This window comes from Nerophis ophidion, linkage group LG01 (assembly GCF_033978795.1).
Source record: "Nerophis ophidion isolate RoL-2023_Sa linkage group LG01, RoL_Noph_v1.0, whole genome shotgun sequence".
Classification (NCBI taxonomy): Eukaryota; Metazoa; Chordata; class Actinopteri; order Syngnathiformes; family Syngnathidae; genus Nerophis; species Nerophis ophidion.
In genome coordinates, this window is record NC_084611.1 from 56,891,420 (window position 1) to 56,918,472 (window position 27,053).

General features: G+C 43.4%; 1 protein-coding gene across 5 annotated transcripts in view; it reads right to left on the reverse strand.

Annotated features, from left to right (window-relative positions):
* LOC133557422 (VPS10 domain-containing receptor SorCS1) overlaps positions 1-27,053 on the reverse strand; it is a 415,482-nt gene that overhangs the window by 116,054 nt on the left and 272,375 nt on the right. For all 5 annotated transcript variants that reach the window (XR_009807768.1, XR_009807769.1, XM_061907883.1 and 2 more), the window contains exons 7-9: positions 26,133-26,251; positions 19,082-19,171; positions 3,400-3,579 (exon numbers count right to left, since the gene is read on the reverse strand). Coding sequence is in view for 3 of the 5 variants with exons in the window: in XM_061907883.1 (XP_061763867.1) it covers positions 3,400-3,579; positions 19,082-19,171; positions 26,133-26,251 (389 nt within the window). In the remaining 2 variants the exon portion in view is untranslated. The remainder of the gene's footprint in view (positions 1-3,399; positions 3,580-19,081; positions 19,172-26,132; positions 26,252-27,053) is intronic.

Consider the following 27,053-nt stretch of genomic DNA (forward strand, 5'->3'; position numbering starts at 1 on the left):
CGCTTGTGTGGCATTGTAATGCCGGATTGGTTCTTCCGGGGATGCGTCGAAGCGATGAACACAACAAGGTAAGTTATAAATGGATTTATTAAATAAACAAATGGCTTAGCGTAAAAGCTAGCGAGAATATACATACAAAGATGAAGGTCGAGAGTCGTCACTGTTGCGCGTGGGCAAATTAGGATCCGAGACTGAACAAAGAAAAGAGGAAAGCTTATATAGGGAGAAATCAAGGAGAACCAGGTGTGTAGAAAACGAGGAGCAGGTGAAATCAATGTGAAACCATGGTAACGGACTAAACAGGAAGTAAGTGGGTCAGAAGAGAATGAAACAAAGATGGAAAAATAAACATGTGAAGATCTGAGTCACAGATCGCAACAGCTATATTATAAAGAATAAAATTAAAAAAACAATTTACAAACACAAGCTATGGGATGACACATTTACTTCCAGGGTCATGTTTCCTCTTATTTCATCCCATAGCTTGTATTTGTAAATAGTTTTTTTATTTATTTTTTTATAATATAGCGTCAACAAAACGTCTGTATTTTTATAATATAGCGTTATATTTTTTTATAATATAGCGTTATATCTTTTATAATATAGCGTTAACAAAACGTCTGTATTAATCATGACCCCGGAAGTAAATGGGGGGGGGGGGGGGGGGGGGGGTTTAGGGGGAAGAAATTTGGCGTGACAAGACCAATATTTTGGTACCGGTACCAAAATATTAAACAATATTGGTTTTATTTTAACAAAAAAATCTTACGGTACATTAAAGATATGTTTCTTATTGCAATGTTGTCCTTAAATAAAATAGTGAACATACGAGACAACTTGTCTTTTAGTTGTAAGTAAACAAACAAAGGCTCCTAATTTAGTCTGTTAACATATGCAGTAACATATTGTGTAATTTTCCATTCTATTATTTGGTCAAAATTACTAAAGACAAGTGGTAGAAAATGAATTATTAATCTACTTCTTCATTTACTGCTTAATGTCTCTTTAAACATGTTCTATCTACACTTCTGTTAAAATGTAATGATCACTTATTCTTCTGTTGTTTGGATGCTATACATTAGTTTTGGATGATACCACAAATGTGGGTATCAATTGGATACCAATTAGTTACAGGATCATACATTGGTCATTATAAACATAATATAATCTTTTTTTAAACAAAAAAGGATTTTGTGATGTATTGAAGTAATCATTGTAGTATCAACTAGATACGCTCCTGTACTTAGTATCATTACAGTGGATGTTAGGTGTAGATCCACTTAAGGCGTTTGTTTAAAATTTGACACCGGTGAGATACGGTGTGTAGTGAAGCATGTTTAGCTATTCCTCATCCTGCAGGGTTGATACTTTTAAAAAAACGTATTTTATTTGTCGCCAAGGAGGCGAGGATTAGTGATTTATAAGTCGCTAAAATACTGCCGACTGCGGCTGGACTTACGCCGCTAGCCTGCTTGCCATGTCTAAAAGCACTTCTTTCTGAGGGCATTTCAGTGTTATAACTTCAACTCTATCGTTAGTGTTTAAGCCAAAATAGGTCCGTTTTTCCTTGTCTGTCTACACACTGTGTCTGCTTGTAAGTACCCCGTGATTGTGCGCTGCCGAACATGCTCCTCTGCTCGTAAACTAGCAATGACACAACGTGATGCAAACTAGGTTAACTGGTACTTTTTAGAGGTGGTATAGTATTGAATATGATTCATTAGTATCACGGTACTATACCAACACAGGTATACCATACAACCGTAGTAGATAATTGTTTTTGCTTTTGTTTAGCTATGGTGTACTTGTCACGGCCAGGGGGCATTCTGATGCACTCTCATCTTTGCACTCTGCTTGCCGTGCCTCGGGACACGGCCACGGCTGTGTCACGCCACAGGCCGGCAAGGCTGTGGGCGATCAGCAATCAGCGCAACTGGGCTATGATGAGAAAGAGCTGTATAAAAGACCAGTGGACCCAAAGATCCATGCGGGAACTTAGTTTACCATTGGTGTCCCGTAAACCGAAGACATATGCTCTCTTTCTCTCTGCGTTTCCCCTTCGTGTCTGACGTCTTTGTTTGTTCTCCCGTTGGTCCTTCCCGAGTCTTACAAGTGGTTTCCCCCATGGTTTTGGACTGCCTTCCTCGATCCTCGCTCTGGACACGGACTCTGACGCCTCTCTCTGCCCCACGGACCTCACGCCTCAAGCGGATCACAGACCCCTTTTGCCTAGCCCCCTTTGTATTCGTCTGCTTCCTCATCCAACATCACGGTAATACATAACAGCTAACTACACGCATAGTCTAACACCACATACTCTTGGATTTTGTCTCATACTCCATTTCCATAGTTATTATTATTATTGTTTGATTATTATATATATATATATATATATATATATATACATATATATATATATATATATATATATGGCAATCCATCCATCCATTTTCTAATGCTTGTCCCTTTTGAGGTCGTGGAGGGTCGCTGGAGCCTATTTCAGCTTCATTCGGGCGAAAGTCGGGGTACACCCTGGACAAGTCGCTACCTTATCGCAGGGCCAGCAGAGATTTATATATATATATATATATATATATATATATATATATATATATATATATATATATATATATATATATATATATATATATATATATATATAGTGTCTATGCCGTCATCTCCACTCTGTAAACATAACAGTACTATTGACTTTGTGTTGATCAAACAAGTGTACGCAACAAAAGGGAATAAGGAACTCATTTAAATTAAGTGCCATGTCAGTTTTATTTTTCTGATTAAAACTGTAAATCAAATTGAAAAAGCAAATTAATTCAGTAATCTTGAATATTTTAAACAATGGTGATTCTATGGTCATAACTACATGTTTTAAATGACAGGTAACAAAGTTAAAGTTATAGTTAAAGTACCACTGATAGTCACACACACTAGGTGTGGTGAAATTACTCTCTGCATTTGACCCGTCCCCTTGTTCCACCCCCAGGGAGGTGAGGGGAGCAGTGAGCAGCAGCGGTGGCCACGCTCTGGAATCAATTTGGTGATTTAACCCCCAATTCCAACCCTTGATGCCGAGTGCCAAGCAGGGAGGTAATGGCTCCCATTTTCATAGTCCTCGGTATGACTCGGCTGGGGTTTAAACTCACAACCTACCGATCTCAGGGCGGACACTATAACCGCAAGGCCACTGAGCAGGCTCTACTCAGTATTGGCGGATTTCATTCAAGAACGATCGGTATTGGAACACACCTAATTATTATTTTTTTGAAAAAAAATCTAAATATCACATTTCCAAAAAAAATGGCTAAAATATAGGGTGACTGATATACCAGGGATGTGACTGTACGGCACAATTAAAGAGATCTTACGGTACTGTCTGTTTACCTCGTATAAATCAACCATCATGTTTCCTTCAGGGCCCATGCTGCTGACAACATTTTCCAGTGCCAGAGTGTAATAAACTCCTGAGGTGTCTGACACGTACAAATTATAGGTTTCATTCTGGTTCCACTCCTGCACAGCGGCAACCACCCGGTTTTCGTCCGTGCTGATCACATGCAGGTCCTGCAAGAAAGACAAAGGAAGTAACAATCATCCACCTTCTTTTTGTTCCTTCCAATGCACCAACAATTGGATGAACAAATAAACAAATATAAAAAAAAATATGTCTTTATATACAAACCCTGTTTCCATATGAGTTGGGAAATTGTGTTACATGTAAATATAAACGGAATACAATGATTTGCAAATCATTTTCAACCCATATTCAGTTGAATATGCTACAAATACAACATATTTGATGTTCGAACTGATAAACATGTTTTCTTTTGCAAATAATCATTAACTTTAGAATTTGATGCCAGCAACACATGACAAAGAAGTTGGGAAAGGTGGCCATAAATACTGATAAAGTTGAGGAATGCTGATCAAACACTTATTTGGAACATCCAACAGGTGTGCAGGCTAATTGGGAACAGGTGGGTGCCATGATTGTGTATAAAAACAGCTTCCCAAAAAATGTTCAGTCTTTCACAAGAAAGGATGGAGCGAGGTACACCCCTTTGTCCACAACTGCGTGAGCAAATGGTCAAACAGTTTAAGAACGACGTTTCTCAAAGTGGAATTGCAAGATATTTAGGGATTTCAACATCTACGGTCCATATTATCATCAAAAGGTTCAGGGAATCTGGAGAAATCCATCCATCCATCCATCCATCCATCCATTTTCTACCGCTTATCACTAAAAGAAAGCGGCATGGCCGGAAACCAACATTTAATGACCTTGACCTTCGATCCCTCAGACGGCAAAAACCGACATCAATCTTTAAAGCAGTGGTTCTTAAACTTTTTTCAGTGAACATTTTTTCAATTCAAGTACCCCCTAATCAGAGCAAAGCATTTTTGGTTGAAAAAAAGAGATGAAGAAGTAAAATACAGCACAATGTCATCAGTTTCTGATTCATTAAATTGTATAACAGTGCAAAATATTGCTCATTCGTAGTGGTCTTTCTTGAACTATTTGGAAAAAAAAGATATAAAAATAACTAAAAACGTGTTAAAAAATAAACAAGTGATTCAATTATAAATACAGATTTCTACAAATACAAGTAATCATCAACCTAAAGTGCCCTCTTTGGGGATTGTAATTGAGATCCACCTGGATTCATGAACTAAATTGCAAATATTTTTTCACAAAAATAGAATTCTTTAACATCAATATTTATGGAACTTGTCCACAAAAAATCTAGCTGTCAACATTGAATATTGCATTGTTGCAATTATTTTCACAGTTTATGAACTTACATTCATATTTTGATGATTTATTATTAAATAAATATATTTATGAAGGATTTTTAAAATGTTGCAGTTTTTTGAATATTTAAAAAAAATCTCACGTACCCCTTGGCATCCCTTCAAGTACCCCCTGGGTACACGTACCCCCATTTGAGAACCACTGCTCTAAAGCAGTGGTCCCCAACCACCGGGCCGATTGGTACCGGGCTGCAGAAGAATTTTTTATAAAAAAAAAAAAAAAAATTTTTTTTTTTATTAAATCAACATAAAAAACACAATATACACTTACAAATAGTGCACCAACCACAAAAAACTCCCTTTTTCATGACAAAAACGTCCCTTTTTCATGACAAAGAAGAAAAAAAAAAAGGAAAAAAAAGGACACCCTTTTTGACAAATTATTAAGCGTTGACCGATCGAGTTTGCGTGTCCCAATGATCCTAGGAGCTATGTTGTCTGGGGGCTTTCATGCCCCCTGGTAGGGTCTCCCAAGACAAACAGGTCCTAGGTGAGTGATCAGACAAAGAGCAGCTTCAAGACTTCTATGGAATTACAACAAAATTAACTCAGATTTCCCTCGCCCGGATGCGGGTCACCGGGGCCCCGCTCTGGAGCCAGGCCCGGAGTTGGGGCACGATGGCGAGCGCCTGGTGGCCGGGCCTGTCCCCATGGGGCCCGGCCGGGCACAGCCCGAAGAGGCAACGTGGGTCATCCCTCCAATGGGCTCACCACTCATAGGAGGGGCCATAGAGGTCGGGTGCATTGTGAGCTGGGCGGCAGCCGAAGGCAGGGCACTTGGCGGTCCGATCCTCGGCTACAGAAGCTAGCTCTTGGGACGTGGAACGTCACCTCACTGGGGGGGAAGTAGCCTGAGCTAGTCCGCGAGGTAGAGAAATTCCGGCTGGATATAGTCGGACTCACCTCGACGCACAGCAAGGGCTCTGGAACCAGTTCTCTCGAGAGGGATTGGACCCTCTTCCACTCTGGCGTGGCCGGCAGTGAGAGGCGACGGGCTGGGGTGGCAATTCTCGTTGCCCCCCGGCTCAAAGCCTGCACGTTTGAGTTCAACCCAGTGGACGAGAGGGTAGCTTCCCTTTGCCTTCGGGTGGGGGGACGGGTCCTGACTGTTGTTTGTGCTTACGCACCAAACAGCAGTTCAGAATACCCACCCTTTTTGGGTACACTCGAGGGAGTACTGGAAAGTGCTCCCCCGGGTGATTCCCTTGTCCTACTGGGGGACTTCAACGCTCATGTTGGCAACGACAGTGAAACCTGGAGAGGCGTGATTGGGAAGAATGGTCGCCCGGATCTTAACCCAAGTGGTGTTTTGTTATTGGACTTTTGTGCTCGTCACGGATTGTCCATAACAAACACCATGTTCAAACATGAGGGTGTCCATATGTGCACTTGGCACCAGGACACCCTAGGCCGCAGTTCCATGATCGACTTTGTAGTTGTGTCATCGGATTTGCGGCCTTATGTTTTGGACACTCGAGTGAAGAGAGGGGCGAAGCTTTCTACCGATCACCACCTGGTGGTGAGTTGGCTGCGATGGTGGGGGAGGATGCCGGACAGACCTGGCAGGCCCAAACGCATTGTGAGGGTCTGCTGGGAACGTCTGGCAGGGTCTCCTGTCAGAGAGAGTTTCAATTCACACCTCCAGGAGAACTTTGAACATGTCACGAGGGAGGTGCGGGACATTGAGTCCAAGTGGACCATGTTCCGAACCTCTATTATCGAGGCGGCTGATTGGAACTGTGGCCACAAGGTTGTTGGTGCCTGTCGTGGCGGTAATCCCAGAACCCGTTGGTGGACACCAGCAGTGAGGGATGCCGTCAAGCTGAAGAAGGAGTCCTATCGGGTTCTTTTGGCTCATAGTACTCCGGAGGCAGTGGACGGGTACCGACGGGCCAAGCGGTGTGCAGCTTTAGCGGTCGCGAAGGCAAAAACTCGGACATGGGAAGAGTTCGGGGAAGCCATGGAAAACGACTTCCGGACGGCTTCGAAGCGATTCTGGACCACCATACGCCGCCTCAGGAAGGGGAAGCAGTGCACTGTCAACACCGTGTATGGTGCGGATGGTGTTCTGCTGACTTCGTCTGTGGATGTTGTGGATCGGTGGAGGGAATACTTCGAAGACCTCCTCAATCCCACCAACACTTCTTCCTTTGAGGAAGCGGTGCCTGGGGAATCTGTGGTGGACTCTCCTATTTCTGGGGCTGAGGTCGCTGAGGTAGTTAAAAAGCTCCTCGGCGGCAAGGCCCCAGGGGTAGATGAGACCCGCCCGGAGTTCCTTAAGGCTATGGATGCTGTGGGGCTGTCTTGGTTGACAAGACTCTGCAGCATCACGTGGACATCGGGGGCGGTACCTCTGGATTGGCAGACCGGGGTGGTGGTCCCCCTCTTTAAGAAGGGGGACCGGAGGGCGTGTTCCAACTATCGTGGGATCACACTCCTCAGCCTTCCCGGTAAGGTTTATTCAGGTGTACTGGAGAGGAGGCTTCGCCGGATAGTCGAACCTCGGATTCAGGAGGAACAGTGTGGTTTTCGTCCTGGTCGTGGAACTGTGGACAAGCTCTATACTCTCGGCAGGGTTTTTGAGGGTGCATGGGAGTTTGCCCAACCAGTCTACATGTGCTTTGTGGACTTGGAGAAGGCATTCGACCGTGTCCCTCGGGAAGTCCTGTGGGGAGTGCTCAGAGAGTATGGGGTACCGGACTGTCTTATTGTGGCAGTCCGCTCCCTGTATGATCAGTGTCAGAGCTTGGTCCGCATTGCTGGCAGTAAGTCGGACACGTTTCCAGTGAGGGTTGGACTCCGCCAAGGCTGTCCTTTGTCACCGATTCTGTTCATAACTTTTATGGACAGAATTTCTAGGCGCAGCCAAGGCGTTGAGGGGATCCGGTTTGGTGGCCACGGGATTAGGTCTCTGCTTTTTGCAGATGATGTAGTCCTGATGGCTTCATCTGGCCGGGATCTTCAGCTCTCACTCGATCGGTTCGCAGCCGAGTGTGAAGCGACCGGAATGAGAATCAGCACCTCCAAGTCCGAGTCCATAGTTCTCGCCCGGAAAAGGGTGGAGTGCCATCTCCGGGTTGGGGAGGAGACCCTGCCCCAAGTGGAGGAGTTCAAGTACCTAGGAGTCTTGTTCATGAGTGGGGGAAGAGTGGATCGTGAGATCGACAGGCGGATCGGTGCGGCGTCTTCAGTAATGCGGACGTTGTATCGATCCGTTGTGGTGAAGAAGGAGCTGAGCCGGAAGGCAAAGCTCTCAATTTACCGGTCGATCTACGTTCCCATCCTCACCTATGGTCATGAGCTTTGGGTCATGACCGAAAGGAAAAGATCACGGGTACAAGCGGCCAAAATGAGTTTCCTACGCCGGGTGGCGGGGCTCTCCCTTAGAGATAGGGTGAGAAGCTCTGCCATCCGGGAGGAGCTCAACGTAAAGCCGCTGCTCCTTCACATCGAGAGGAGCCAGATGAGGTGGTTCGGGCATCTGGTCAGGATGCCACCCGAACGCCTCCCTAGGGATGTGTTTAGGGCACGTCCAGCTGGTATGAGGCCACGGGGAAGACTCAGGACACGTTGGGAAGACTATGTCTCCCGGCTGGCCTGAGAACGCCTCGGGATCCCCCGGGAAGAGCTAGACGAAGTGGCTGGAGATAGGGAAGTCTGGGCTTCCCTGCTTAGGCTGCTGCCCCCGCGACCCAACCTCGGATAAGCGGAAGATGATGGATGGATGGATGGATGGATGGATGGATGGATGGATGGACGGTCCGCGGATACAAAAAGGTTGGGGACCACTGCTCTAAAGGATATCACACATGGGCTCAGGAACACTTCAGAAAACCACTGTCACTAATTACAGTTGGTCGCTACATCTGTAAGTGCAAGTTAAAGCTCTACTATGCAAAGCGAAAGTCATTTATCAATAACATCCAGAAACGCCGCCGGCTTCTCTGGGCCCGAGATCATCTAAGATGGACTGATGCAAAGTGGAAAAGTGTTCTGTGATCTGACGAGTCCACATTTCAAATTGTTTTTGGAAATATTTTGTCATCCGGACCACAGGGGAAGCGAACCATCCAGACTCTTATCGACGCAAAGTTCAAAAGCCAGCATCTGTGATGGTATGGGGGTGCATTATTGCCCAAAGCATGGGTAACTTACACATCTGTGAAGGCACCATTAATGCTGAAAGGTACATACAGGTTTTGGAACAACACATGCTGCAATCTAAGCGCCGTCTTTTTTATGGACAACCCTGCTTATTTCAGGAAGACAATGGCAAGCCACATTCAGCACGTGTTACAACAGCGTGGCTTCATAAAAAAAATAGTCAGGGTACTTTCCTGGCCCGCCTGCAGTCCAGACCTGTCTTCCATAGAAAATGTGTGGCGCATTATGAAGCATAAATATACGACCGAGGAGTTTTTGATTGATTGATTGATACTTTTATTAGTAGATTGCACAGTACAGTACATATTCCGTACAACTGACCACTAAATGGTAACACCCGAATAAGTTTTTCAACTTGTTTAAGTCGGGGTCCACGTTAATCAATGCATGGTAAGACCCCGGACTGTTGAAAAACAGAAGCTCTACATAAAACAAGAATGGGAAATAATTCCACTTTCAAAGCTTCAACAATTAGTTTCCTCAGTTCCCAAACGTTTATTGAGTGTTGTTAAAAGAAAAGGTGATAACACAGTGGTGAACATGCCCTTTCCCAACTACTTTGGCACTTGTTGCAGCCATGAAATTTTAAGTTAATTATTATTTGCAAAAAAAAATAAAGTTTATGAGTTTGAACATCAAATATATTGTATTTGTAGTGCATTCAATTGAATATGGGTTGAAAAGGATTTGCAAATCATTGTATTCCGTTTATATTTACAGCGGTTTTTAAACCGCTTCCAGTTCAAGGCGGACAAGACTGACTCTGGTGGCATTTGGCCCGCCACGGCCCGATCATGACACCAGGACAGAATAGTCCTTTGCCATAAAGCTCAAAAGTGAGATCAGCGGGATCTTATTTCAACTGATCATCCTAAATTGTTCCTCTAGCTTAACTGGAGTCCACCTGTAGTACATTCAGTTGATTGGACAAGATTTGGAAAGGCACACACTTGTCACAATTGACAGTGCATGCACAAACGAATCATGAAGTTGAAGGCATTGTGTGTAGAAATTATCTGGCACAAATCTGGGGAAGAGCACAGAAAAATGTTTGCTGCTTTGAAGGTCTATATGAGCACAGTGGTCTCCATAAGCCATACATGAAGAAGTTAGGGACCACCATGACTATTCCTAGAGCTGGCCAGGCGTCTAAGCTGAGCGATCGGCGGAGAAGGGCCCCATTCAGGGAGGTGACCAAGAATTTGTTGATAACTCTGTTATAGCTACAGTACTTCTCTGTGGAGAGATGAGAACCTTCCAGAAGGATAGCTATCTATGTAGCAAACCTCCAATCCGACCTGAATGTTAGAGTGGCAAGACGGAAGCCATTCCTTGGTAAAAAGTACATGGCAGCGCGTCTGGAGTTTACCAATATGCACCTGAAAGTCTTTCAGACCATGAGAAACAAAATGCTCTAGTCTGATGAGAAAAAAACTCAACATTTTGGTGTGAATGCCAGGTGTCCTGTTTGGTGAAAACCGGACACCACTCATCACCAGGCCAATACTATCCCTACAGTGAAGCGTGGTGGTGGCGGAATTGTGCTGTGGGTATGTTTTTCAGTGGCAGGATCTTTGAGACAACTCGGGGAAAAAGGGAAAGATGAATGCAGCAATGTACAGAGACATCCTGGATGACAACCTACTCAAGAGCGCTCTGTGTGTATGCTTGACATCTTTCAACAGGACAACGACCCTAAGCCGAGATATCAAAAGAACGGCTTCAGGACAACTCTGTACATGTCCTTGAATTGCCCAAACAGAGTCTAGACCTGAATTTGATCAAAGGAGAGATCAAGAAATGGCTGTTGACGCATCCAATCCAAATTAATGGCGCTTAAAAGGTGCTGCAAAGAGGAATGGGCAAAACTGCCCTAAGATAGGTGTAAAAATAATCACATTGTGTAGAATTATGAAAACAGAAAGGAAAATGTGAAAAAAAAGTTAATTGATGTGAATACTTTCCGGATGCATTGTACATACATGTAAATGTAAATGGGTTATACTTGTATAGCAATTTCTACCTTCAAGGTACTCAAAGCGCTTTGACACATTCACCCATTCACACACACATTCACACACTGATGGCGGGAGCTGCCATGCAAGGCCCTAACCACGAACCATCAGGAGCAAGGTTGAAGTGTCTCGCTCAAGGACACAACGGACGTGACTAGGTTGGCAGAAGCTGGGGATCGAACCAGGAACCCTCAGGTTGCTGGCATGACCGCTGTCCCAACTGTTCCACGCGGTCCCCATGTGTAGTTGGCTTTTCTGCGCTTGCTTCTATCAGCCAACCGAGTCTCAGGTAATGTTCCTTATCGATGACTGCAGTTTTGTTTACATTGGACATACTGCAGGTCAACAGAAAGTCCTAGTGCTGACATTCTCGCTTGCAAATTAAAAGTTTTTTTACTGTGACTGGTGAAAAACATTTGGCCTGGTTGTCGAAAATATTCAATAAGCTTCACACACCGGGTTTAGCAGGCAGGCCCTGGTGATGCGAAAACTGTTTGCCCAGTTTACAGCGAATGGTGCCTGTCCAATGAGATACACATTTCTCTCCCACCATCAGAAGTGGTCCCTGGTTAGTACGGAGGATCATTCATCCATCTATTTTCTACCGCTTGTCCCGTTCGGGGTCACAGGGGTGCTGGAGTCCATCTCAGCTGCATTCGGGTGGTAGGCGGGGTACACCCTGGATAAGTCGTCACCTCATCGCAAAGCCAACACAGATAGACAGACAACATTCACACTCACATTAACACACTAGGGCCAATTTAGTGTTGCCAATCAACCTATCCCCAGGTGCATGTCTTTGGAAGTGGGAGGAAGCCGGAGTACCCGGAGGGAACCCACGCAGTCACGGGGAGAACATGCAAACTCCACACAGAAAGATCCAGAGGATCAGCTGTTGCTCCATCCATTCATTTGGGGTCGCGGGGGGCCCTGGTGCTTATCTCAGCTACAATCGGGCGTAAGGCGGGGTAAACCCTGGACAAGTCGCCACCTCATCGCAGGGCCCAGCTGTGGCTCATTCAGCACATTTGCCGCTCTACGCAGCTGATGAATCTAAGGGACCGGCTTGCTTGCTTGCCTAATTGACTTTGAAGACCAGGTCAGACAGCCTCAAGCTCCGGTTTTTGATGCTGGGGTTTACCCCCCCAGCCCTTTTCATGTACGGGTATGGCCGCAAGGCAGCAGAGGTTTGACAAATGCCAAACCCAAAGGTCCCCTTGGTTTAATGGCACAGAGCGACACACTAATCATTTTGTAGTACATCTTATTTTGTGCTGACTTACCCCACACTCTGCCTGGATGCAGTCATATGTACCCAGGACAAATACAGTACGACATACGAAAAGTGGTTTCTTGCCCACCCAGCCAGTGTGGACTGTCGCTTCAATGGTGACAAGTGCCATACCCCCTTAGCCATATAGAGGTCTCTCCCACTTTGCTTTCAAACACACATTTTGGTTAAAAATAAGTTCACACTGCAATTTATTAACTTTGAAGCACAGATAACTAAATTGGATTTTTTTTCAGCAACCAGATGTTGACATTCATTTGGAGCTACTCTTCACTGCAAATCCTATCGATCCTCTGGAAGATACCCCAACCACAGCTACATGCTTCTAAAAAGTTCAGCTTTTTTGGAACAACATACCTGTGTGGGAAACTTTTCTGTGCAATGCAAATGAACAAAACATTTCTAAGTGGCTGTCTCACAGACACACGTTTTCATGCTATTTTAAGACTTTGGGTCAGAACCTGACTCCAAACATTGAAAAACCGACAGCTAAGATCTGGCTTAATCTAATGTGCATCAGATCAGAATGAATATGCTGCTAAAAGTTCTGAACTATTTTCAATTTATACTGTATGTAATAATTTTTTTTTATTTATTTATTTAATAGTAATACTGTTTTTAATACATTTTAATTTGAAAAATGTTGGTGGAAATTTTTCAATAGTCTTTTATTTTTAGTGTGTTAGGTTCTGCTCTGAATTATTTATCATGGTTTGGTCCTGCTGACTGAAACAAACCATTCAGCTCTGGCATTTAGTAATTCCTTTAGTAATTATCTCCTGCTTTGCTTGGAAGTCCACTTTAGAAAACTGTTTAAGTGCGGTAATGTAGTCATCCATGTTGGAAGTCGGGGTGCACAAGACGGGAAAAATAAGTCGCTGCGGCACTTACCCGCTGAGGCCACCGTATGTCTGGGATCATGAGCGCCCCGCCCCTATGAGGAGGCACGAGAACCGTTTGCCTCACCTCAGACTTTTTTCTGTGCCGTTTTGAACGCACGACAGACAGAGAAGTTTACGAGGGATTGCGAAAATTCTGCGAATTTGAAGAAAAACTAATCCAAATTGGTGAAGCTAAATGAAAATTAAAAACTAACAATTACAATTATTTTATCATTATATATTCTATTTCTTTGTATGATCACAGGTAAGGCACTGCCTGCCCTGCCTCCCCTAACCGCACATGACTGTTTTTTACTCTGCTTGATTAAACTGTTGCTGACGACCACAATTTATTTTCTTGATTTTGTTTAGTGTTTCTAAAAGCCTTAAAGTTGATGATTGAAATTAAAATAGTTTTAAAATAGTGAGACCTTTTGATGAAGCATACTGGTAAACACTGACAACATTGCTTTTTTTTGTCTACTTGTGTCTACTGGTATGTGTGAAACTTTACATCTATCTTGAAATGTTTGATACAAACATATCTACTGTAGTTGTCATGTGGCTTCGTCACAGCAAGTCACTTGCATGTTTTTTTGTCGATAAATTTTTATTTTGGATATGCTTTGTACTTCAAATGCCAAAGACGTTTACGAAATAGTGATTGCACTCTGATAAATACAAAATCACACTGCTCAAACGCACTCTTTGTGTTCTTCACTGAGAAAAAAGTACTTTTCCTAATGTTAAAAAAAGCCTTTATCACACCACAAATCAGATTTGAGTGTCAGCTATTATGTCAACAATTTGTATTCAGACCGAAACAAACCACAGAAACAGTAAATCATCATCTTCTGGGAAAGATAAGCAGCTTTATGCAACTGGGGATGGCGTGGCGAAGTTGGTAAGAGTGGCTGTGCCAGCAATCTGAGGGTTGCTGGTTCAATCCCCACCTTCTACCATCCTAGACACGTTGGTTGTGTCCTTGAGCAAGACACTTCACTCTTGCTCCTGATGGGTCCTGGTTAGCGCCTTGCATGGCATCTCCCGCCATCAGTGTGTGAATGGGTGGGTGTGGAAATAGTGTCGAAGCGCTTTGAGTTCTTTTTTAAAAAAAAGCTAGAAAAGCGCTATACAAGTACAATCCATTTACTTTATGGACAAAGGCTACAAATATCGTAGGTGCAGTCTATTTGGACCAGGGGTCTCAAACCCAATTTACCTGGGGACCACTGTATGCAGATGCTGGGTGAGGCTGGGCCGCAAGAAAATATTTCTTAAAGAAAATATTTCTTAAAGAAAATATTTCTTAAAGAAAATATTTTTAAATGTCTTTATTTTTATTTTGAACACAAAATAAAATCCAATTCTAAATGGAAAATAATGAGAATTAAGTAATGTGAGGCAATGCAAATTAAACAATTATAAAAAAAAACATAACGGTTTGAATTGTTCCAGGTTATTGGGGACTGTTATTACTGACGGACAGGTGTCGTGGTGTGAATGCAGCCAGGCACGTAAGAAAACCCTCGTCTCCATGGCAACGTTTCTGTTGCTTTCACTCATTTGCTGCTTTTCCACTAACGCAGAGGGTAGGCAACCCAGAACGTTGAAAAAGCCATTTTGGACCCAAATAACAACAATTGTCTCGGTCTGGAGCCAACGGGAGGGGGCTCGCCGTGGAATTTACAATGACGGTAGCACAATTAGCCCCGAACGGGCTAACATCACGACTAACGTGTTACACGTCCGATTCGCCGAGCGACTCTATGTCGAAGTATCAGCACCGGGGTCCAGTGCACCACCGTTTTGTATTGTCGCTCGGTCCTTCGACGGAGTGCTTCGGAATCTGCCGGACCGCTTGTCTCCCCGGCGCCGGGGGAGGGAGCGAGAGAGAGAGAGAGACAAACACCGTGACAGAGAGAGAGGGAGCAGGCGCGCGAGCGAGGGAGGGAGGGAGGAAGAGCGTGTGCAGGTCTAGTGGAAAAGCGGAAAAACATTTCTCTGCTTGCATCACGCAAGTGACGTCAATGTTCGGCCCTCGAGAGCAACATACCAAAACATGATTGGTAGATTCGTTCAGCTCTGCACACAACGCTGTCAAGCGCCATTCATATAAAATTTGCGGGCCGCACTTACATTAAACTTTCATATTGTCTGTTTGGTTTTGGACTCATCGTGCACGCTTGTTTGTTTTTGTCACCATGACAACTTATTAGTTTTCACCTGTCATGTCACGCACTTGATTCACTTGGACTCATGCACCTGTTAATCACCACAGCACTATTTAAGCCTGCAGTTGCCAGGCAGTCAGCCTGGCGACATCACCCTATACACATCATTGTTACCCATGCTGATGATCCATGCCTTTTTCTCGTTCCACGTAAGTTTTCTTTATTCATGCCATAGTTTGCATGTTTTGTTTTATGTCCATAGTTTACGTCAGGGGTGTCAAACTCAAATACACAGTGGGACAAAATTCTAAACTGAACAAAGCCACGGGCCAAAGTTATACAACTTAACCTTTTAATAGGGACCCAAAAAAGTTTTGCATTGAATATTGAACAAGCAAGGTTTATAAAACTTCATAGTGACATGCAAAATTGAGTTTTGTTGGTAGCGGGGGTGTATATTGTAGCGTCCCGGAAGAGTTAGTGCTGCAAGGGTTCCTGGGTATTTGTTCTGTTGTTTTTATGTTGTGTTACGGTGCGGATGTTCTCCCGAAATGTGTTTGTCAGTCTTGTTTGGTGTGGGTTCACAGTGTGGTGTAACAGTGTTAAAGTTGTTTATAAGGCCACCCTCAGTGTGACCTGTATTGCTGTTGACCAAGTATGCCTTGCATTCACTTTTGTGTGTGTGTGTAGAAGCCGCATATATTACGTGACTGGGCCGGCACTCTATTTGTATGGAGGAAAAGCGGACGTGACGACAGGTTGTACAGGATGCTAAAAGCAGTACCTTTAAGGCACGCCCCCAATTTTGTTGTCCGGGTGGAAATTCGGGAGAATGGTTGCCCCGGGAGATTTTCGGGGGGGCACTTAAATTCGGGATTCTCCTGGAAAAATCGGGAGGGTTGGCAAGTATGAGAATTAGCGTTGAATGTGGTGATACAGCGGCACCGCCACTGTATAATACCAGCAGGCCAGCTCTAATGTTAATTTATAATTGCCTCAAGGGCCAAATGAAATTACATGGCGGGCCAAATTTGGCCCGCGGGCCACAGTTTGATACCCATGGTTTACGTTATAGTAATAGTTTTTGTTTTCATAGCCAAGTTTTGTCCCTCAGCTGAGAGCGCCTTTCATTTGTTCCTGCGTTAAGTTTGTTCCCCGCCTTGTTTGGTACTTTTTGAGTGATTAATTAAAACATGTCAGCACCTTCACGCCATGTCCCGTCCAGTCGATTTGCACCACGGGAAAACAAACATCACCAAAGTCCACGCCATGACACATATTAAGGTAGGGGCTGCGTGTCTGAGACCCCTGATCTAGACCAAAGGTGTCAATGTGGGGGCCAACGTTCGGAACTAACTACAAATCACACATACATATATATATATATATATATATATATATTTCATAAAAAGGAATTTGTACAGAAACCATTGATACAAAAATATATTTGAACTATTTATTCCGAATACTAGTTACGTGCTCTTTCCAAATAGAGTGATATATGTGAAAAGACTGGCTTTGTGGATGTTCTCTCAAGAAACCGCCTTTTCTGCTTCCCTTGCCTTCTTTTTTCAACCTGTGGAACTGTGTGGACTCAAATGGGATTTTGTGACCTAAAGAATTTGCAAAGAAGCCTCACCAAACATGAGCGGTCGGCCGCTCGTATTCAAAGCTAGATTGCGCTAGAAACGCTTGGGATGACGAGGACAGACTTGGCTTTGGATGAACAGCGGCGACGCAACATCAGTGTCCACAATGCTAAGGTAAAAGAGAACCGTGAGAATTTAAAGAGATTGGCTTCCTCGCCAAAACAGCAGCTTGCATTTCGTAGAAATGATGAGAGTAGGAGCTCTGCTAATCGCGGCAACTGTGTTGAACTCTTATAAGACTTTTAAAACTGAAGGAAGTGAAGGAGGACTTTTACCAGAAAGTGACAGCTATTTTTATCAAGAAGGACCGGCGCATGGACTTCATTTATAAGGTAAGACGGCGATAACATTATTTTTGTTTCGTTTTTTATGAAATGCACGTTTGTATGTGTAAAGAATGAAACATAACCCGCAAACCGCTGCCAATCAAATGGCAAATTATCTCCGCAGAGCGCATACTTTATATTTGTAAATCTGATTCTGATTACGTCAGTGCCTTACCAGCTATAAACCTCATCGCACGTCACTGGTAAAAACATATTTAATCGCTCGATCCTGAGGAAAATATTACGATGGTGAATCCAAAAAGTGCAGAGGATCCCATCGCCACAAAATAATATAGAAGACTGTATTCATTGATGATGCATCGCCTCCATCATCACTGTGACAAGACAGAGACTATGCAGCTGAGGTAATATTTAATACCTTGCTGTGTAAAATAAGCACATTTAATTGTCCATGCAAATGTGACAAGCAAGTCTGTAAGTACACTAAACATGATCAGGTCATTACAATGTCAGCATTACTTTGCAGAAATGCACACAGAACTTGAAATGAAGTGCCGGTCCAAAGATGTATGTATAAATGTCCATTTGTCAAGTTAATTTTAAGAACCTTTGAATTTAAAGAACTCACAGGTCTGCCTACTTAAATAGCCTAATACCATACATTATAAACAATGACATACACTATATTGCCAAATGTATTTGGCCACCCAAATCAAGCACTTATGCATGGAGATTGGTTATACAAAAATTTGTGAAAAAATGGGCCGCTCTCAGGAGCTCAGTGATTTCCAGAGTGGATTTGTCATAGGATGCCACCTGTGCAACAAACCCAGTCGTGAAAATGCCTTGCTCCTAAATATTCCAAATTCAACTGCCGGTTTTACTATGAAAAAAAATAAAAAATGGAAGTGTTCGGGAACAACAGCAACTCAGCCACAAAGTAGTAGGAGTGTGAAATTTGGTGGAGGAGGAAATATGGTGTGGGATTGTTTTTCAGGAGTTGGGTTCAGCCACCTTAGCTCCAGTGAAAGGACCTCTGAATGCTCCTGGATACCAAAACATGTTGGACATTTCCATGCTCCCAACCTTGTGGGGACAGTTTGGAGCGGGCCCCTTCCTCTTCCAACATGACTGTGCACCAGTGAAGTGAAGTGAATTATATTTAAATGGCCCTTTTCTCTAGTGACTCAAAGCGCGTTACATAGTGAAAACCCAATATCTAAGTTACATTTAAACCAGTGTGGGTGGCACTGGGAGCAGGTGGGTAAAGTGTCTTGCCCAAGGATATAATGGCAGTGACTAGGATGGCGGAAGCGGGGATGGTGTGGATGAACTTGACTAGCCTGCACAGAGTCCTGACCTGAACCCGATAGAACACCTTTGGGATGAATTAAAACGCAGACTGAGACCAAGGCCTTCTCGACCAACATCAGTGTGTGACCTCACCAACGCACTTTTGGTAAAATGGTGGAAAATTCCTATAAACACCCTCCGCGACCTTGTGGACAGCCTTCCTAGAGGAGTTGAAGCTGTAATAGCTGTAAATGGTAAACTGACATAATATTAAACCCTAATGGTTAGGAATGGGATGGCACTTGAAGTTCATATGTGAGTCAAATACTTTTGGAAATATGTCGTTTTGGCTTGTGCAGCCCTTTGAGACACTCGTGATTTAGGGCTATATAAGTAAACATTGATTGCATATAGTGTAGCTCTATCTGAGGAGTAAGTCATCATTTCTATGCATTGAGAGATCGTAACTCACTTTTGAGTAATACAATGAATTGGTTTACCTTGGGCAAAGTGTACTTTGGTAGTTTCATTGGAGTAAAGACATCTCTTTTTGCAGACACATAGTAGACTGGCTTCCCGGCAGTGGAGACCTACAGGTGACCATCACATAAACAAAAACAACACAGATACGTTAAAATACGACCTTAGAAATATCTTGCAGTCTGTACAAACTTATTTTGCCTCCTGGCATTTCCACACCGTCACCTGCTGTACTGTAAGGATGCAACAACAAACAGATAAAACTGTTGCAATGTCATTGCTGGTGTTTTTTTCCCCGGAAAAACGGAAAGTGCGACCGGTGACCGGAAGAGAAAAAGGGGCAGCTGCCAGGAGCAATAACACAGCAAGAAAAACCATTGAAATCATGGGAACGTTGTACTCTAAACATGTCAAAACACGCATGTGTGAGTTAGAGATGCTACCTCAGTTGAAGCATTAAAACTCATTTGTATACCCTAGCCTTTAAATAAACCCCCTTTTTAGACCAGTTGATCTGCCACTGCTTTTCTTTTCTACTCTGCCCCCCTCTACCTTGTGGAGGTCCGGTGGCTATGGATGAAGTGCTGGCTATCCAGAGTCGGGACCCGGGGTGGACCGCTTGCCTGCGCATCGGTTGGGGACATCTCTTCGCTGCTGACCCGTCTCCTCTCGGAATGGTTTCCTGCTGACCCAACTATGTACTGGACTCTCTGTATTATGTTAGATCCACTATGGACTGGACTCTCACTATTATGTTAGAACCACTATGGACTGGACTTTCACAATATTATGCTACACCTACCCGGCGTCCATTGCATTCGGTCTCCCCTGCGCCAAGGTTTTTTCATAGTCATTCACACTGACATCCGACTGGGTTATGAGTTTTTCCTTGCCCTTATAAGGGATCTGAACCGAAGATGTCGATGTGGCTTGTGCAGCCCTATGAGACACTTGTGATTTACGGCTGTATAAAAAAACATTGATTGATTGATGTAGCTCAATTTGCTTACTTTTCATGGCAGTACTTTTGTAACGCTGAATTATAAATTGCAGAGGCTGATATGGTTCCCGATTCTCCTTGCCAAAATAGTTAGCGTGTTACGTAGCTATGTCGAAAATTGCCTTAATGATAATTGTAGCCAAAAGTCGCCAGTTTCTATACCTGTGTGAAGGTTTCTAGAACCAAGAACATCAATATTGCTCGTGTGCAATGCTATCGTGTTCAGACATTGTTTTCTTTTGTGTAAGAACATTTTTTTTACCTATTTACTCGTCAATCTTCGTCAGAGCTGTTGTAGTCTCCCGGTGTGACACCGCAGAGCCCACCACAGTCTATACGTTTTTTTGTTGTTGTTGTTTTACGTTTGGAACTCTATGTAGAAATGGCTGGTTGCATCAGCTCTGCTCTCTTAATGTGTTTACTGTCCTTTGTGTTCTTTGATGTTTCTCTCTTACACATGTGCTTAAGTGTGCTATGGCTATGAGTTTTTTTTTTTCACCTTGGCCTCAGTCTGGACTCCCTCTCCAGGGGCCCAGGCTTGGATTGATTTTTTTTCCCCTCCCCTCCCCTTCCCCACTCCCACCCCCAGCGTTTACCTGTTTCTCACCTTTTTGTAAGGGGCGGTGGAAATTGGCAGACCCATCAGCGATCCTGTTCTGTCTCCCTGTCATGTTTGTCTGCTCTTGAATGTGATTGTGCTGAAAATTGTAATTTCCCCTCCGGGATTATTAAACTATTTCTGATTCTGATTGTGATTTATAGGTGGAAGAGCAACTCCATTGTTAGCTGACTTAAATTTGTATTTATTAACGAGAAAGAATGCATAAAAAAGATAAACAACTGGCAACATCGCCTCCTTGAAACGGACTAAATCCGGTTCCGGGTCAACGTGAATGACTGCTCGCTGACTGCTCTTGTTGCAAAAAAGCTAAGTATCGTTCTATCCGTGTGATTTTAACTGTTTTGCAGCTTTATTTACAACTTCTCGGACATATTTAATAGTTCAATTTAAATTGCAAATCACCCGATCTCTGTCTCACCACTCCGCCCTCAGCTAGCTAGCTGCTAAGCTAACGAGGCTAGCGGAGAAAGGCAGGGCCGGTCTGAAGGAAGCTACTCTCCCGCCCCCGTGACCACCACTTCCCGAAGACAGCTGGCACCCCACTCGGCGACGGAAAGTTTCAGTGAGTATGGCTTCCTGCGCTTCGTGCACTTTACTCATGGATAGGTTGGCTTTGCTAGAGAGCCGTGTCCGCCAGTTAGAGCAGTGTAATTTCGTAACTTTAGATGTTGCGGACACATCTGCTAGCGTTAGCTATAGCGAGCTAACTAGCCCAGCTTGTAGCAGCCCTAAGCGGCCTACAAGCTACGGTGTACCGGTTGAGACGCATAATAGATTTAGCCCTTTAGCTAGTCCTACACCCCAGTCTACCGGGCACCACACTTTAGTCATAGGGGACTCCATCACCCGAAACATAAAGCTTAGCAAACCAGCCACAATTAAGTGTATTCCCGGGGGCAGAGCACCTGACATTGAAGCTAATCTTAGGGAGCTAATTCGCAACAGGTCTAGTAAACACGTACGACAGGCTAACCGCACCACTAGTTATGCGAATATAGTAATACACGTTGGCTCCAATGACGTTAGGATGAGACAATCAGAGATGACAAAGAGAAACATAGCCAGGGCTTGTAATCTCGCCAGAAAGATGTCCAGGCATCGAGTAATTGTCTCTGCCCCCCTGCCTGGGAGAGGCAATGATGAGAGATATAGCAGATTAGTCTCTCTTAACAAGTGGCTGGATAGCTTCTGTAGACAACAGGGATTTACGTTTATTGATAATTGGCCCTCTTTCTGGGGCAAACCTGGCTTGCTGAGGAGAGACGGCCTTCACCCTAACCAGGAAGGCGCTATCCTCTTGTCTCAGAACATAGATTTCGTATTGAGCCACATTTGACTAACTGCACTAGAGCAAGCCTGGTCACAGGCAATTACAGAGCCTGCTAGCCTGGGTATGGAGTCAGTTAAGTTATAACTAGCCAGCACCAGGCTGGATGATCCCTGTACACATAGCAATTTTCGTAGAATAATACACAACTCACAAAATGGTTTTTCTGCTATGTCTATGACTACGTCAGAGTTAGACATGCGTTCTACTGAGGTGGCAAATTATGATGCGTTCAGTTTATCGCAGCGCCAAGTAGACAATCTGAAAATTCCCGTCATATCAATTCCTAGATATGGTCATAATTATTTTAAGTACACTGCGCATAATAAACGCAACATTATTAATATTGCTACTACGGATAATTTTATCAACAACTCCTTAAAACAGCCCACTACCTATAATATGGGCTTTCTAAACATCAGATCTTTGTCTCCCAAAACGTTATTAGTTAATGAGGTCATTAGAGACAACAACCTTAACGTCATCGGTCTTAGCGAAACCTGGTTTAAACCAGACGACTTTTTTGCGATAAATGAGGCATCCCCTCCTAACTATACGAAAGCGCATATTGCCCGTCACCTCAAAAGGGGAGGGGGTGTCGCACTAATATACAACGAAAACTTTAACTTTAGTCCTAACTTAAATAATAAATATAAATCGTTTGAGGTGCTTTCTATGAAGTCTGCCACACCTCTGCCTCTGTGCCTGGCCATTATCTACCGCCCCCCAGGGCCCTATTCGGACTTTATTAGTGAATTCTCAGAGTTTGTCGCTGATCTAGTGACGCACGCCGATAATATAATTATAATGTGGGACTTTAATATCCATATGCATACCCCATTGGACCCACCGTGCGTGGCGCTCCAGACTATAATTGATAGCTGTGGTCTTACACAAATAATAAATGAACCGACGCATTGCAGCGGTAATACGATAGACCTAGTGCTCGTCAGAGGTATCACCGTTTCCAAAGTTATGATACTCCCATATACTAAAGTAATGTCCGATCATTACCTTATAAAATTCGAAGTTCAGACTCATGTTCGGCAAGCTAATAATAATAATAACTGCTATAGCAGCCGCAACATTAATGCTGCCACAACGACGACTCTTGCTGACCTACTGCCCTCGGTAATGGCACCGTTCCCAAAGTATGTGGGCTCTATTGATAACCTCACTAACAACTTTAACAACGCCCTGCGCGAAACCATTGATAGTATAGCACCGCTGAAGTTAAAAAAGGCTCCAAAAAGGCGTACGCCATGGTTTACTGAAGAAACTAGAGCTCAGAAATTATTATGTAGACAGCTGGAACGCAAATGGCACACGACTAAACTTGAGGTGCACCATCAAGCATGGAGTGATGGTTTAATAACTTATAAACGCATGCTTACCTTAGCTAAAACTAATTATTACTCAAATCTCATCCGCATTAATAAAAACGATCCAAAATTTTTGTTTAGTACAGTAGCATCGCTAACCCAACAAGGGACTCCTTCCAGTAGCTCCACCCATTCGGCAGATGACTTTATGAAGTTCTTTAATAAGAAAATTGAACTTATTAGAAAGGAGATTAAAGACAATGCGTCCCAGCTACAACTGGGTTATAGTAACACAGATACGACTGTATATACGGCGGATACTGCAAATATCCAAAATAGTTTCTCTCGTTTTGATGAAATAACATTAGAAGGATTGTTACAACGTGTAAATGGAATAAAACAAACAACATGTTTATTGGTCCCCATACCGTCAGAAGTCCCCTTAAGGTGACTTTGTAAACAGAGCGATGTCCCCATTAAGTAAGAATTGCCAGAACACACACACACACACACAGGAAACACACAGGAAACTTATCAAGGAGCTTTTTGTATTATTATCACTTTCCTCGGGCACTGTTCCCCTAGCATTCAAAAAAGCGGTTATTCATCCTCTCCTTAAAAGACCTAACCTCGATCCTGACCTCATGGTAAACTACCGAAGGTCTCACCTTCCCTTTATTTCGAAAATCCTCGAAAAAATTGTTGCAGAGCAGCTAAATGAACACTTAGCGTCTAACAATCTATGTGAAACCTTTCAATCCGGTTGCAGGGCAAATCACTCGACTGAGACAGCCCTCGCAAATTTTGACTATTGATCTATTGCTAACGATGGACTCTGATGCGTCATCTATGTTGCTTCTCCTCGATCTTAGCGCTGCTTTCGATACCGTCGATCATAATATTTTATTAGAGCGTATCAAAACACGAGATGGTATGTCAGACTCAGCCCTGTCATGGTTTAACGCTTATCTTACTGACAGGGTGCAGTGCGTCTCCCATAACAGTGTGACCTCGGACTATGTTAAGGTAACGTGTGGAGTTCCCCAGGGTTCGGTCCTTGGCCCTGTACTCTTCAGCATCTACATGCTGCTGCTAGGTGACGTCATACGCAAATGCGGTATTAGCTTTCACTGTTATGCTGATGACACCCAACTCTACATGCCCCTAAAGCTGACCAACACGCCGGACTGTAGTCAGCTGGAGGCGTGTCTTAATGAAATTAAACAATGGATGTCCGCTAACATTTTGCAACTTAATGCCAAAAAAACGGAAATGCTGATTATCGGTCCTGCTAGACACCGACCTCTATTTAATAATACAACTTTAACATTTGACAACCAAATAATAAAACAAGGTGACTCGGTAAAGAATCTGGGTATTATCTTCGACCCAACTCTCTCCTTTGAGTCACACATTAAAAGCGTTACTAAAACGGCCTTCTTTCATCTCCGTAATATCGCTAAAATTCACTCCATTTTGTCCACTAAAGACGCCGAGATCATTATCCATGCGTTTGTTACGTCTCGTCTCGACTACTGTAATGTATTATTTTCGGGTCTCCCCATGTCTAGCATTAAAAGATTACAGTTGGTACAAAATGCGGCTGCTAGACTTTTGACAAGAACAAGAAAGTTTGATCATATTACGCCTATACTGGCACACCTGCACTGGCTTCCTGTGCACTTAAGAAGTGACTTTAAGGTTTTACTAATTACGTATAAAATACTACACGGTCTAGCTCCAGCCTATCTTGCCGATTGTATTGTACTATATGTCCCGGCAAGAAGTCTGCGTTCAAAAGACTCCGGCTTATTAGTGATTCCTAGAGCCCAAAAAAAGTCTGCGGGCTATAGAGCGTTTTCCGTTCGAATTTTATTTATATAGTGCTTCTCTCTAGTGACTCAAATCGTTTTACATAGTGAAACCCATTATCTAAGCTACATTTAAACCACTTTGGGTGGGACTGGAAGCAGGTGGGTAAAGGTACCCAGGATGGACCGCTCGCCTGTGTATCGGTTGGGGACATCTCTACGCTGCTGATCCGCCTCCGCTTGGGATGGTTTCCTGTGGACGGGACTCTCGCTGCTGTGTTGGATCCGCTCTGAACTGAACTCTCGCGGCTGTGTTGGAGCCACTATGGATTGAACTTTCACAGTATCATGTTAGACCCGCTCGACATCCATTGCTTTCGGTCCCCTAGAGGGGGGGGGGTTGCCCACATCTGAGGTCCTCTCCAAGGTTTCTCATAGTCAGCATTGTCACTGGCATCCCACTGGATGTGAATTCTCCCTGCCCACTGGGTGTGAGTTTTCCTTGCCCTTTTGTGGGTTCTTCCGAGGATGTTGTAGTCGTAATGATTTGTGCAGTCCTTTGAGACATTTGTGATTTGGGGCTATATAAATAAACATTGATTGATTGATTGATTGATTGATAAACATAAAATAAAACATGTTCTTGTCTTACATAGGGATTGTACTTTATAGGTAAATTTACAAAAAACTGTAGTTTCTCTTTGGGTAGCACTTTAGTCATTTATATCACTAGTGAGCACCCACTTCAAAATATCTCACAGAATTTAAAATCCCGTGGCCAAATTGGAGCCACTGAATATATGTAAGCTTCACAATCCGATAGTTTGTTAATCGTTAAGATAACAAATAACATTCGACAATCAAAATAGTCGTTAAATTGCAGCCCCACTGTCGTGTGGAAATGCTATGTAAGCACGTCTTGATTTGAATCTGGAAATAGAATCTTTAGTTTGACACAGCTGGAATGCTTTCACTTGACAATCACTTACCTGAACAAACACATACTCATCTTGAACCACCAGAGAATTGGGGTCGATGTAGCCAGGGAATGGTTTGACCTTGTTGGCATCTGTGCAGTTCTGCAGCTTGCAAGTGACATACATTGCCTCTGAACACACACACAAACACACACACACATACTGGTTATCATACAGAATGGGGACCAAGTTTTTAATCATCAATTGTGGGGAGCACCCTATTTACAGGTTGTGGAGGCATAAAAAAAATAAGTTAAAATGGCCACTGCCCAGTTAGCTCATACACGTCTTTAAATATCTGGATTGATGAAGTAATGTGCTGATCATACTTACTGGGGACCCTGGGGAAAAAAGACTTAATATCGTTCATGGGGACCAAATTTAAATAATTTTGCATAATTCACACACATTTGTGCGTGACTACTGAGGACCATTAAAAAAAGAAAAAAAGTTCAAATAAAATATAACATGATCCTCAGAATACAGCACTACAGCTGTCCTCTTATAGGAAGTTTTACCACTTAAATTTTAAGACAAATCCTGCACTTAAACATCTTCAAAATGGATCTGACTATCATTTAAAAAGTTTTCCCTTAAGGGGACCTGTTTTTTGTCCCTGTACCGTCAGAGGTCCCCTAAAGGTGACTGTGTAAAAAGAGCGATATCCCCATTAAGTACAGTAAGCATTGCCAGAAAACACACACACACACACACACACACACACACACACCAGTTTATAATTTGGAATGGGGACATAGTTTTAAATCATCACTTGTGAGGACCACCCTTTCTACAGGTTGTGGAGGCATAAGAAAATTGGTAAAATGGTTACTCCTCAGTTAGCTCATACACGTCTTTAAATCTCTGGATTGATTAATTAATTTGCTGATCATACTTACTGGGGACCCTGGGGTAAAAAAAAAAAAATATGGA